This window comes from Cygnus atratus, chromosome 1, assembly GCF_013377495.2.
Source record: "Cygnus atratus isolate AKBS03 ecotype Queensland, Australia chromosome 1, CAtr_DNAZoo_HiC_assembly, whole genome shotgun sequence".
NCBI lineage: Eukaryota > Metazoa > Chordata > Aves > Anseriformes > Anatidae > Cygnus > Cygnus atratus.
In genome coordinates this window covers 43168197-43181822 of record NC_066362.1, presented here as the reverse complement: position 1 = coordinate 43181822, position 13626 = coordinate 43168197, and the positions used below count along the sequence as shown (strand labels likewise).

Below are 13626 nucleotides of genomic sequence, written 5' to 3'. Positions count from 1 at the left end.
GTTGAAGAAGAGGCCCAAAAGAGCTTAAGCATAACAAAAGGCTCTATTTTTTTTTTCTTCCTGCTTGTTTCAATGCTACTACTTTAAAAAGGAAGAAAGAAGCCTTAAGAAGCAGGCTTTGTTCCTGGATTCCACTGGAGCTGCAGAGCACATATGGGTGAGGGTTATGTAGCAGCATCTATCGTGCCTCTGCTGGTAGGTTGTTAAAAAGTAGAGGAAAGATGGGGCTTTGGGTAAGAAATTATTTCAGTATGGGCTTTTGGACGCTTATTGATGGCATCCACGTGCTGAACTACACAGCTTACTGTTTGTACAGCAGTCTGTATGGGTGTAATATGGAAAGGGGCTTTAACTAAGGTTCATGGTCATGGTTGAGGTATTTTGGTCTATTCTTCAGATGGGGTGCTGGTTTACTTTCAAGTATTAGCCCCAGGTAAAATATCTGGGAATGAGTACAACAGGGAGATGTTGACCGTAATAGCAGCCCTAGTCAGAAGGTACAGTGCTCACAGACACCGTCAAAGCTTGGACCAAAATACCTGCTCTTGCTGCTGGTTACGGAGCTTTCATCCAGAGCAGCTGCTGCTGTCCAAGTCGCAAGTGAGGGAATGCATCAAGGGAGGAGCTAAGCAGGTCTCTGAAGTATTAAATAACTGTAACAGCCGCAGGAACTTGTTCTCAGAGCTAACCCAGGTGATTTTTTTTTTGATTTTTTTTTTTTTCTCTTGGGGAAACCACAGTGGCACAGACCCTCACCAACTGATGGTAAATGGCAATAAAAGTGCCGAGGGAGATGGTTTGGCATGCTGTAGATGTGAAAAGACTTTGTAAAGCAGCACGACGGAAATAATAAGCTGGAGAAAGCACAGCAGGTAGGTCAGGTTTTGGAAAGCTCTACCGGTGGCTTAGAGCCAATTTCGTAGGCGTTCAGAAAACTGACCGGTGCTTTGGTGGCCCTCCTAATTCCGGCAAGTGCCACCGGGTGGCAGTGCTGGGGTGTCGTGCAGCACAGAGCTGCTCCTGCTGCCCCGGGCACCGAGGGGGGACAGGTCCACGGAGGTGCCTTTCCGATGGCTGTCTGCTGCCCCGTGTGGGGAAAGATGAGTCTCGGCTGGGTGCCTGAGAAGAAAGGTGCCCATACATGCGTCCTCTGCAGCAGAAGCCTGCGTTGGCCTCAGATGCCAAGGCGAGATGACACAAAGATCCCAGTGGAGACCACATCCTTTTTATTAAATCCAGACCCAGATGTGGTTGAGAGGATGCCCTCTTCCTCATGCTGTACTATAAAAGGTAGATGTGCAGGGGTATGTTTTTAGTCCAACTGGGTGAAGGGGTGAGCGCCCAGCTTGTGCAAGCACAAGGTCAGCCAAGAGACTGCAGAGAGACGGTGGTGTCCAGGAGTCCTCACGGGAAGCAGGTTGGCCCAAAATAACTGCGAGGCTGAGCACAATGTTTGAGATGCCCTATGGGAGCTGCCAGGAGGACAGACCATAGGGTCAGCTTGGGCTACAGCGATAACCAAAGTGCTGCCACATCTCCAGGGCCATGAGGGGAGCGAGCTGGCGGTTTTTACCAGCACCATGCCTCTTCCACCTGGACAGGGGAGGTATTGTCTTTGTACCATGTTGTGGCTTATAAACAAGAAGTGGCTTGTATTTCTGAATGCCAGGAGTTCGCTGTGCGTCTGACTCCACGGCTGTCTTTTGAGAGCCCTGGGAGTTAGGGCATGGCTTTGCTGCACAGAAGAGACGGATATGTGTCATTGCACATAGACAAGCCCTATAAAGGACCATAATCCTAAAATCAAACCCAAAACCACCTTGGACCAGCTGCCCGAGGCCTGACAACCCGCAGCCAAGCCCCCTGCTGCAGCACCGCAGCCGCGGCCCTGGCAGCCACCACAAGATGGCGCCCCAGCGCGGTCCCGCCCCCGAGCCGCCCCCGGGCCGCCGGGCGGGCTGACAGAGGGCGGCAGCGGGGATGGCGGCGGCTCGGGGCCGGGTGCTGTGCCTCTTCGACGTGGACGGGACCCTGACACCGGCCCGACAGGTGAGGGGGGCCGCCGGGTGGAGGAGGGGGGAGGGGGGCGGGGGGGGGGTGGCTGCCTGTCCGCCATTTCGGCCCCGCGGGCTGCGGGCTCACCCTCGTCTGCCTCCCGCTCCCGCAGAAAATCGAGCCCGAGGTGGACCGGTTCCTGCAGGAGCTGCGCGGCAGGGTGCAGATCGGCGTGGTGGGCGGCTCCGACTACTCCAAGATCGCCGAGCAGCTGGGCGAGGGGGACGAAGGTGAGGCGTGCAGGAGCCCACCCGCTTCGGTAGCCCTGCACCAGGGGTAGTACTGAGGTTTGGGGGGCTCCCGCGTGCCCCAAATCAGCAAGGGGACCCCGCGCCTGCCCTTGGGCTGCTGGACGTGCCCAAGGAGCTGCCGCTTGAAGGCCGGCTCCCGCTGCCCTTCGGAGAGCCCAGCAGGCAGGGATGCTCCAGCCCACGCCGCCAGCTCTGCTGTTGGGCGCGATCCAGGGCCGCAGCCGCTGCCGGAGCAGCCGGGAGCTCCTTCCAGGCTCCTGCGGCTCTTGGCAGCCCTTGGTGAATGTAGCCCGCCCGTTAGCTATCCGATGGGTCGCTGGTTGCCTTCAGAGCCCGAGTGGATGGGAGGAGAGGCTGCCCAAGCTGCTTGCCAGCGCACCCGCAGCATCACCAGCCCCGTAGGGGGCAAGCCGGGCGCCAGCCGGGCAGGACGTGAGGCAGAGGAGGGCAGGGCAGGCAGCCTCTCCTCCCTCCACCTTGTTTTCCATCTCCGAGATCGATGCCAAACGTGCAGCCGAGTTCTAAGGTCTTTCTTCTGCCTCATTAGCAGCGACCGGCTGCGTGGCTCAGGGGAGCGTGGCACTGATGGCTGAGTCAGCAGCAATCTGTTTACTGCTTCCAGGAGGGGCCGGGGTTAGATAACCAATAACTGCATCACTGGAGCACCCCGGCAGCGGGGGGGAGAGCGCAGGGTAACGCACACGTGGCTGAAAGCCTGACATTTTGAAGCTCTTATCTTCCGTCTGCCACTGATTCAGTCTGTGACCCCAGTCAGGTCGCTTCCCCCGTCTGCGTCAGCTGCCCCCCTGCCCGCTGGAGATAGCGGCCTCTCCCACACGCTGGGAGCTCTGAGGGTCGCTGCCTGTGTGCTGGGTGCTGTGAGACGTGCGCTGTGAAGGCGCCTGGAGGAAAGCACGCTGGGTCCTGGATCCAGCCAGCGCTTCTCTCTCTGTTTGGCCCCTTTTCCTAGCCGAGGGCTGAAGCAGCATCCGTTTTCTCTCTTTCCTTTCCTCCCTTTCAGTCATCAGTAAGTTTGACTACGTCTTCGCAGAGAATGGCACCGTGCAGTACAAGAACGGGCAGCTGGTCTCCAAGCAGGTAGGCCGGCTCCTCGTGCAAACACAGCTCTCCTTCCTCATCCTTGCGTTCCTGAGCACCATGGGGAGCAGTGCGGGGCTGCATGCAAGTGGGCAGCCTCGTCTTCCCTCCCCAGCAGCCAGATTTGAATGTTCCACTCCTCCTGTTCACGTTTTTGGGTTGAAACAGGGGCTGGAGCCCCCCGTCACGTGGCTGCTGGGTTAATGGTTGTCCAAGGGCCACCGCAGCCATGGCAGCTGCTTAGCCCCAGGAGAGGTTCAGTGGTTTGTGCTCCTGTGGGGCAGAAGAGCCAAGTAACACACAGGAAAAAAACTGACCCACTCCTGCTGTCTTATGGTCCCCTCACTGCATGCCATCCACATTTGGTAGAAAGGCCTAGTCCAAAAAAGCCTTCCATTTTCCAGTGGTCCTTTCTTCCTGACAGAATAGCAGGAACCTTGGTTTTGCATGTGCTCTTGCTTCTTCCTCACTCCCCTTCTCCTCCCACAGGCCATCCAGGACCACTTGGGAGAGGAGCTGCTACAAGACCTCATCAACTTCTGTCTCAACTACATGGCGCTGCTGAAACTGCCCAAGAAACGGTAAAGGACTGAGCCTGTGTAAATGTCTGTTGTATCACTGATTTCTAGGGAGCTGTGGACCCCAGATCTGTCGTAAGAACAGCTGAGCTACTGAGCTTGTTTTTGCTCTAGGTCTTACAGGTTTTACTGTAGTATTTAGGGGCCCTGCATAGGATCACTGCCCCCTTGAGCTGGGCACTGTAGGCAAATAATCTAGGAGGGCCTTTTTTCTGGAGAGTCTGCACTGGTTTTTAGCATAATGCCTGCGCTTTCCCCCTCAGGTTTTCTTCTCTCAGAAGCAGGGTACAAGTACTGCATGCATCTGATTTAAGATAGTGGTAACAGCTAGTTGCTGGTCAGGGCATCAGGCACTTTTGGTCGTGTAAGGTTCCAAACAGACAAACAATGAGTCTTAAGATGGGAGGGTACAGAGACTAAACACAGTCTCATGCTCTGTCTAACCTAATGTCACTTGAAGCCACTAGTAACAGGGCTGGCCATGCTCTGCAGTCAACCACGTGTTCCTGCTTGCTTCCCCATCGTGAGATCCCGCAGTTCCAGGGAGAGTTGGGTTGGTACACCTGGTCTGAAGGAAAACTAGTCCACCACAAGGAAAGAAAAGGGTAGTTTTCCATTGGATCAGCTTGCTACCATGTCATTGCTGGATCCAGCAGAAAAAAAAAGAGAGGAGAAAAAAAGACGACATGGAAGGGGAGAGCAGAAGGACCTCTTTCAGAGACAGCGTGCAGCTGAACCAGTCTGGGTGTAATGTCAAACCACCCCTCAGACCACAGTTTCACAAACACTTGAAGCCAGCACTGCCAAGCAGCTCTGCTCTCCCCTCGCCTCTGGCTGTTTTGTTCCTGCTCTCCCCCTCGTGTCAGCACCAGTGCTTGTATGGTGAACCCGAGGCGAGCGATCTGCTTGAAATGAAGTTGCTGAAAGAAAGTTGCTAAACTGTGATCTGGATGGGTTTCCTGATGTGAGTCACCACGTGGCAACGTGAGCACTGGTGAGAGGGGCCAGCGTGGTTCCTTGCGACAGGAGCGCTGGCCAAACATGCCCCCGAAACCGTGGGCTGGGACCCAGAACCCTCAAGGCTGTTTGGTTGCTTCACTGCTGTCTGGTTGCTCAACCCAGTGAGGTTTCAGCTCCCAAGTGCCTCCGTGGATTTAGGCTTATGGGATGTCTAACAAAGCAAGGACTTTAACCCGCGTCTCCTGAGTCTTGGCCCTGGGCATGGAGCCATAAACCCTCGGTGCTGCAGGGATGCTGTCTGCAGGCTTCAGGCATGGCTGCCTGCGTGTCCTTTCCGCAGGCAGTTCTTCTCTGTGCTACGAGACAGGAGGGGGAGAGTTTCTCCCCCAGGGTAAGCGCTTTATCACAGAGAAACAGCAGACGGCTGGGAGGGACGTTAGAGGCTTAGGGAGCTCAGGGCTCCTCAGCCGGACAAGGAAGGGGATCTTCCTGCTCCGGGTAGGTTTCCGCAAGAGTTTTAATCTGTTTTCAAACCAGCACTGCTGCCGATTTGTTTCTGTTTTGCTCTACGTTGTTTCTGCCCCTCCTGTGCGCCAGTGCTGGTACTTGTCTGAACCCTCAGCGCGCTCTTCTGAGGTGATAAGCCAACAAAACCGCCTGTAGCCAAGAGAAAAGAATGGGAGCAGTTTTGTGCCAGCTTAGTGGTTTGAACCAGCCCACCAAGGAACTGGCGGAGTAGTAGTGAGTAGTGCCAGTGTGAGGCGAGGCTGTCAGGCAGGGAGCTGAGTCCTGTTTGTGCAAGCTTTGATTGGAATCACAGCCAAAGGTGCGGGTGTCAAAGGGAAGACGCGAAGGCCCTGCAGGGACCTGCCTGATCGGTGTCTCACAAGGAGGTTCTGATTGCTCATCAGCCTGCTGCCCTGCATCAGCAACGCGTTACACTGACCTGCTCCTTCCCACTGCCCCAAGCTACTGCCAGCTTCACACAGACCAACGCAGAGAACTTTTCTTAAAGGCCTCCAGGGGTGGAGATGCCACAGTCCCGCCAGGCGGTTGATCCAGTCCAGGCAACAGCTGTCCTTGCAGCTATTACAACATCACAAAATGTTTCCTATTATCTCACCTAAGCCCATTGCTTCCAGCCCGTTTCCAGGGCACAATAACTGTTTGTTCCTCTTCTCTTGCAGTCTTTTTATTAAACTGTCCCTTGGAGACCTTCAGTAGTTGTTGACGCCTGGTCTCTGCCTGCTGAAACAGGGCTCTTGGGCAACCTTAGAAGCTCTTGCACACCTGAAGCATGAGCACCCATGAGTGGGCATGGCTCCTCTCCTCCTGCATGTCCCTGCGGACACTGCATGCCTCACTGAGCAGCCGTTTCCCTGGAAAAGCCTTTTTTTTTTTTTTTTCTCTCCCAGCCCCTGTAAATCCCGCCAGTAACCTCGTGCTCTTGCCCACACACAGAGGAACCTTCATTGAGTTTCGCAACGGGATGCTGAACATCTCCCCCATCGGACGGAGCTGCACGCCGGAGGAGCGAATCGAGTTCTCCGAGCTGGACAAGGTACAGGCTGGGTTTGGGCTCACCCTCCCTTTTGGTGCTTTTGCGCTGTTCACAGACCTCAGGTCTTCTGTGCTTCCCCCTTCCCGGGGAGAAGGGAGCCCAGCTACAAGCTGTGCACCAGGCCAAAGCAGGCAGCAAGGTGGAGACAGGACTCGAGGCAGAAAACCCAAAGAGAGACATAAATAAAAGGAAGAATTTGACCTAATTGGGGTCTACCAGTGCAGTGGGGTTGCCAGCAGTATTCCTTGTGCTGTGGGAGGCCCCTTGGGAATAAAACATGTATTTCACAGGGTGTTTCCTTGTTTACGGTAATCAAAGGTAGAATTCCACCGCAAGCCTCAGAAAGAGCCCTAAACTTCCTAGCCTAGCTCACCCTCCGGGGTGGCCCAGCATCTGTCTTCTTTTTCCCTCTCTCCCATCCATAAGAGAGCTGGAACTAAGGGGCTCTTTAGACCGGGAGAGCCATGGCAAATATGCAGGGCAGATCTGCTGCTCCCAGTAGCCTGCTGGAGCCGCCCTGAGCTAGTGTTTATAGGCAGACATCGAGCAGGACTGGTGAAAGCTGGTTAAATGGTGTTAAAGCGGCCAGGAGGAGAGGCTCAGACAGGAGGGAACTGATGGCAGTCAGACCACAACGTCCATTCAGGACCCTGAAGAGCACGGGGAAGTCCCTTGTTCCAGGGGCTCAGAAAAGGTGGGAACGTGATCAGAGCAGAGCGATGAGCCAGAGTTGCCCAGGAGACAGCTTACGGTGTATTTCAGTAGAGTGTCAACATCTAATTATTCAAACCTTTCTCTTTCCTCTTCTCCTCCGCAGAAGGAGCGGATCCGGGAGAAGTTTGTGGCAGCCTTGCAGAGGGAGTTTGCTGGCAAGGGCCTGCGTTTCTCACGAGGTGAGTAGGGGCGGCTTCCCTGGCTTTGCTTTGGCCTCCTTATTGTGTTTCCCTTAAAATCGTGGAAAGGGGAGCGGGAATCCAGGCTGTTCCCTTCGGGGGCCTGGCTGAGTGAACACTGGAGCTCTGCTCCCCAGGGAGACCCTGGTAAGAGCTCAGCAAGCTTCTATTCCTGGAGAGCCGCTGCGAGGGTGTCACATTCGCATTTGCAGCAGGTCGATGGCAGAGAATAAACCGTGCTGTAGATTTTCCTCTCTGGGAACCATCCAAACCAACTGGTTTCTGTCCCGTGACATTATCTGTGCCTTATTCCAGTTAGCTGTGCTGAGCCCACCCCTGCACAGGCAGGAGGTCTGTTCTGGCTCAAGCATCAGCAGCAGGGTTGCCAGCAGAGCTCCAGGCACATTCAGTCCTCTGCACAGGCTCCCCGAGGAATGCAGGGGTGTAAGAGAGGAAGGGATCTCGTGTTTCTCAGCGCTGGAGTTTTGTTTGGAAGCCTGGCTACTAGGGAAACATCTTTCTTCTTGGCAGAAGAGCTGCCGAGAGGCAGGGAGTTTGCCACCCAGTGCCGTGGCCTTTTGCAGGGCCATGTCTTGGGGTGGAGGCGCACTTTTACAGCCAGCTTACCGAAGGCAAGGAGCTGAAGGAGGGGCTTGAGCAGCCTTGGGAACCTGGTCAGGACGGGTTGGAAAATGAGGTTAGCTAAGGGATGGGGCTGAAGCCAGAAGACGACCCTGCACAGAACAGAGAGGTGTGTGTAATGTAAGAAGGTGCCACGTGGAAATCTAGCCAAAGGGCAAGGGGATGACAAGGCCAGGACATGGCATGTGACACTCCGCTCTCGAACCCTCTGTCTGACAGTGCTGTCTGGCCCTCTGGTCCTCCAAGGGCTTTCATCCTGAGAGCCTCGCTTTGCCTCTCCCTTTAGCGTCCTACCGAGTGTATCTCGTGCTGCCTGCAGCATTGACACAGACCATTTGTCATAGCAGAGAAAGACAAAGGCCCCGCAGCCGTGTCCCTCGGGCGCAGGGGACAAGAGCAGAACAATGGGCCTTTCTCCTCTGACTTTGGGAAGCCGCCACAAAGAGCCCGGTCCTGTCGTGTAAAAGCATGAAGACAATGGGAGCTGCAGGACCCCAGCTCCTCCGCAGCGAAAGCGTCGGGTGTCTCAGGTCAGGCATCCAAAACCAGGGCTGTTGGGGCAAGCTGGCTCCGAGTGCCTTGTCCCAGGCTGCGGAGGGTGCAAGGTGATGGCAGATCTTGCTGCAGCTCCCCACACCCATGCTCTGCCTGGACGAGGTGCTCGGTGTCCCCGACACCAGGCCTCTCTCCCCTCTCCTATTTCCTTACCCATTCCAGCTGGCATCAGGAGCCCTCCTTGCTGCCCAGCTCTTTTTGAAAGGACAGAACACAACGAACGAAATGCAGCATTCTTCATAGGTAAATGGCTTTGGATTAAAAAAAAAAAAAAAAAAAAAAAGGGAAGACTTTTAATGAGGACACCGTTCTGTTCTGGGAAATGGGCAACCAAGTTTAGTTCCTGCTCTTTTGTAGGAGGGCACTTGGTCTCACAAGACATTTGCTCCCTTGAGTACTGCGGAGCCTTGCCCAGGGCACCTTGTCCTGCAGAGGCTCCTTCTGCCTGAGGGGCCAGCATCAGGGAAGGGCCCCCAAACCAGCAGGGACGTCTCAGCTAGCCAGGGGGGAGAGGAGCACAGCATCCGTGCGTGTGCTTCTGAACAGCCTGGGGGATCGGCACCTCTCCTCCAGCAGGGATCCTCCCCTGTGGGTAACTGCCTGCTCACCCGCTTCATAGGAGAGGCAGGATTATTATTTGTGAAGAAAGAGTGGGAAACTCCAGGGCTGCTGGCGGCCCAGCACATTGCCTGGGGAAGCAGGTGGACCGCGTCACCCCACGTGAAACCAAGAGGAGCAGGGATCTGAACCGAGCAGGGGGAGGCACATCCCGGCTCAGATCCCTGTTCCTCCTGACTTCGAGCGAGACCCAGACATCCAGGTGCCCTCAGTCGCGTTCTGGCAGGAGCGTGTCCTCTCTGTGTTGGAGCAGGGATAGGACAGGACTGGCCCCACAGGCTGTGCCTGCAGCAGGGAGCAGCTCAAGAGGGCAGGGGAAGGCGCTGCCTTGGAGCTCCCCCAAAAGGCAGCAGCAGTGCTGGGGTAAATTTTGCCTGACGAGGACCAAGGGCTTGTTTCTCACCTGTTTACAAAACACGGTGGCGGTGCGTGCACGCGCACTCGTACGCGTGCTCTCCAGGAAAGCTCCCCTAGTGCCGTGCGCGGGGTTGGCCGCGTGTGTGCAGGGCGCCAGGAGCTCCGGGCCCTCAGGGTGAAGCAGCATCAGTGGCGTCATGCAGGAGCCTAGGAAGTGCTTTGCGCCAGTTTCTGATAACGTGCTTTGTCCCCTGCTCCCCGCCTCGGGGACGCAGGACACGCCGATGCTCTCTGCGAGGCGTAACCCCAAATCTCCTCCGGCAGGCGCCTCTCTTACAGCCCCCCGGCGGCTTCCCCCTGCAGCCCACCGGTGCCTGCGTGGCCGCAGTCACGGAGCCGTGCTGCTGTCACCCAGCCCTGCTGATGTCACTCGGCCTGTTGTCATAGGAACAGCATCTGCCACCCTCCCAGTTCCGTGCCAGAGAGCCACCAGGCAGAGCTGGTGCCTGGCCACTGCGTGGGGAGGGCTCCCCGCTCGCATCCAGCCCTCTCCCGGGGCAGGGGACGCCCCACCGTGTCCCCACCACGTTGCTGATGCCCTCCCTTCCGCTGGCAGGTGGCATGATCAGCTTTGACGTCTTCCCGGAAGGCTGGGACAAGCGCTACTGCCTCAACGTGCTCGACGACGAGAGGTTTGACACCATCCACTTCTTCGGGAACGAGACGACCCCGGTGAGTACGCCCCGCACGCCCCACAGATGGCTGCTTTCCCTCCTCGGGCCTGGCCTGCCCGCGGCACGGCGGCCGACACAGACCTCTAGTGGTGCACGAGGGAGAGATGCTCTCACGTGGCGGGTGTTTGCAGGCGCTGGGTCGTGCAGAAATTCATTTGTGCTGCACTGTGCTGGGGAGCGGGTCCAGAGCTCTGCTGGGCCGGGACCTTCCCCATCCTTTCTCTGCTCGCTCTTCCCATGGCACAGAAGAGGGGACGCGAGAGGGGGGGAGCAGGGCTCTGGGTACAGCCCCCCTGCTTCCCACGTGGATAACAAAGCTGGCGGCCAAGAGCCTCAAAGCCCCAGCAGCCCGTCCCCAGCAGGGTCCCTGCCTGTCACAGCTGCTGGTGCTGCTGGCTCCCAGCCCGGCCCCAGGGAGGCTGCGGCACAGCAGCAAATGGAGGCTCCTTACAGGGCAGAGCGCCACGTGGAGCCTCGGAGGAGGCGGCTCCGGTGAGACTCTGCTAACGCTTTGCCTGTTCTCTGTTCCCCTGCAGGGAGGGAACGATTATGAAATCTATGACGATCCCCGGACGGTGGGGCACAGTGTCCAGTCCCCCCAGGACACGGTCCAGCGGTGCCGCGAAATCTTCTTTCCAGAGAGAGCGAATGAGTACTGACTGCGAGGGCACAGCAGCCCTCTCCCCCTCTTTCTCCCCCCACGAGGAAAAGCACCTTCATTTGAGGAATCTGCTCAGGGTTAGACTGAAAAACACTTTCCGGAGCTGGTCAGGAGTTAGCTAACGTGTGAGTGCGGGTGGGCGTGCAGAAGGGGGCCTCTGTTGATCAGCCCTTCGGCGCGCCCCGTTCCCGGCTGAGGTTTGTGGGACCAGGCAGTCCGTCCGCCAGCAAAACTTCTCTCTTGCCAGCTTGGGCCTCGGTGGGCAGCAGTACCTGCCTGCGGGACCTGAACGCATTGGAAGGGGCCATTCCTAGCCGCGTGTGCGTGTGCGTGTGTGTCCGTCCGTCCTTCCCCTTGCTCCCTTCTTCTCTTTTTCACTCTGTTTCTCCCCACGCTTCTGCACAAGGGAACACACGTCTCACGTTTCTCTCCCCTTTGCCCGGGAAGGTGGGTCTGCTCAGGCTCCAGGCAGTCGCTGGAGCTGCTCCAAAGAGAAGGGCCGATGAGGCAGTCGGCTCCGAGCCTCGCGTAGGAAGGGGAGCACCCCCTCTTGAAGGTCTCCAGCGAGGAGACTCCACAACCTCTCTGGGCAACCCGTGCTGGTGCTCAGTCTTCCCGTCTGCGTGTCCATGAGGACCAAGACACACCAAATCTAGTTCGTGGTGCGAACGGAGATCGACACCAAACAGTGCCCTCCAAGCCTGCTTTTCCACCCCGGCTCCTCCCGTGCGCTGGGTTTATGCGGTCACCTTTAGGGAGGCAGGTTCCCCAGTGCAGCTGCCCCGTGTCTGCTCTCCTGGCACTCGGTGGGTAGCAAACCCAAACCTCAGCCTTCGTTCCTGGCCGTTAGGAGCCCCGCACCGCTCCCTGCCAGTGTGTCACGGCCACTGACACCGGATTGTCGCTGTCTCATGGTCCTGTTTTCTCTCGCTTTTTCTCCTGCTTTCCTTGCACCCCGCACCTGTCCACGCAGCCCCGTTGCTCTTTGCCTCCCACCCAGGATCTGGACTGCAGAGAGAAGTTTCCCAGCTGCTGCCACCTAACCACGGGACCAAGCTGCTCAGGCGAGACACTTGGTGCTCCTACGCCCAGGGCAGGGCTCCCACATCGCCACGGGCACAGCCCCGAGTGGACTTTGGTACTGTACTGGTACGAGCAGGGGTGCTGTGTGCCCAGCACAGTCGGGGTGCTTGCTTCTCCGTGTGACGGTACCTCCTACATTCAGCACGTCGGGTCTGTAATGCATCAGATTTGCATGAGTGCAGCGGTCTGCCTGGCATCCAGAAATCCCCAACAAATGCACAAATTCCTCTCTCTGCCCAGACGAAATCTGTGTGGGAGAAGAGGGCCTGTTGGAGAAGCCTGAATGCAGGGGACCCTCTTCACAGGCTTGGCCCTCCACTGCAACCTTCGTGGAGGAATCGTCTTTTGTGGTTCCTCTTTCGCTTTCACTGAGGATCAGGTTATGTGTGGGTGTTTGTTTCTGGTTGGTTGGTTGGGTTTGGTTTATTTTCCTTGTAAATCTATTCCAAGTCAGCAGGATCTCTGGAGAGCTCGGTGGTGGTGAAGGTGCAGGACACCACGGCGGCCCTGGGGGCTGAGGTGACCTCTTTGTGGAGACACCCCAGGGCCATCATGCTGTAAGGGGGCACAACCTGCTTGTCTTGCTGTAGCTCTGGCTGGGTTCTTTGGCGTTTCCCAGAGGCAGAGAGGTGCCTGCTGCCCTCTGGGGCCCGGGAGGCCTCCACACGCCTGTCCCATAGCGTGACCCCACGGGGGTTTCTCCCACACGTGTGCGTGAGCGAGTGGGTGTGGTGGGCCCCGTGGCGGGGACTGTGCCGCCGTACGGTTCTGTGTCTGTGAGGCGGGTGGCTCCTGTCTGACTGGTACCAACTGTTAAATGAGAAATATATTTAATTAAATATATATATATATATGTAGATATATATATATAAATCAATCCTATTAAAGCCACAACGTGCAGCTGTCGGAGCGTGTGCTTTGTATGGACTCTGCTGTGCCCTCGAGCGCTGTGTGCGGGTGCAGGTGAGTCGCAGGAAGGGAAGTCGGGGTGAAACGCGTGGTGGGGATGTGGTGAGCCTGGGCAGCTGGCAGCGTCCCGCCCCGCCACACACACAAAGAAAGAGGCAGGATCAGCAGGGCTCAAGGGAAAGTCACTTTTAATGGTTTATTGCCAATGTTACAAAGGTTGACGCAAGGTCAGACAGGCGGGAACCACACCAGAGTTGTAAAAACACCGAGTCTAGGGTTGTAGTTTATTTTCCAAAAAAAAAAAAGAAATAATAATAATAAAAAAATCAAACAGTTTGTCGTGGCCAGGCTGACTGCCTGGGGCCTGAGCCAGCACGGAAGGGGGCAGTCCCCACGTCTGGGTTTGGGGCAGCGCAAGGTGCAGCCGGGTCCTGCAGCCCCCGGTGCCCGTTCCCCGTTCCCCCCCGGGGCCTCAGCAGCCCACCTGGCCAGGGTACGGCGGAGAGGACCGAAAACGAATTTGTGCTTTATAGACGAGACCCTGTCTACACCGAGGCTTGGCGCAGGGTGCGACCAGAGGAAGGCGTGCCCGTGTTCGCCCCGTGGCCACCTAAAAACCCTTCGGCCCCATGGCAAGCTACAGACGCGCACACACACACAGGCACACACGG

At 57.0% G+C, this 13626-nt stretch overlaps 1 protein-coding gene across 4 annotated transcripts; it reads left to right on the top strand.

The window, feature by feature from the left end:
• Positions 1-1950: 1950 nt before the first annotated feature.
• PMM1 (phosphomannomutase 1) lies at positions 1951-13064 on the top strand. 4 transcript variants are annotated; one of them, XM_035544274.2, is made up of 8 exons: positions 1951-2049; positions 2168-2285; positions 3328-3404; positions 3894-3985; positions 6404-6503; positions 7321-7396; positions 10185-10300; positions 10839-13064. In XM_035544274.2, exons 1-8 carry the CDS (start codon positions 1981-1983, stop codon positions 10959-10961), a joined length of 771 nt encoding a protein of 256 aa, XP_035400167.2. In that variant the 5' UTR covers positions 1951-1980; the 3' UTR covers positions 10962-13064. The 4 variants fall into 4 exon arrangements, with proteins under 4 accessions (XP_035400167.2, XP_050564263.1, XP_050564262.1 ...); XM_050708306.1 differs by lacking the exons at positions 10185-10300; positions 10839-13064 and adding an exon at positions 8386-8773; XM_050708305.1 differs by lacking the exons at positions 10185-10300; positions 10839-13064 and adding an exon at positions 8383-8773.
• The last annotated feature ends 562 nt before the right edge of the window (positions 13065-13626 follow it).

Excerpts from the sequence above, each read along its gene's own strand:
- PMM1 (XM_035544274.2), top strand. The coding sequence starts at position 1,981 with ATGGCGGCGGCTCGGGGCCGGGTGCTGTGCCTCTTCGACGTGGACGGG. Across the intron at positions 3,986-6,403 it reads CTGAAACTGCCCAAGAAACG|AGGAACCTTCATTGAGTTTC; the intron begins GTAAAGGACTGA and ends GCCCACACACAG. Across the intron at positions 7,397-10,184 it reads GGGCCTGCGTTTCTCACGAG|GTGGCATGATCAGCTTTGAC; the intron begins GTGAGTAGGGGC and ends TTCCGCTGGCAG.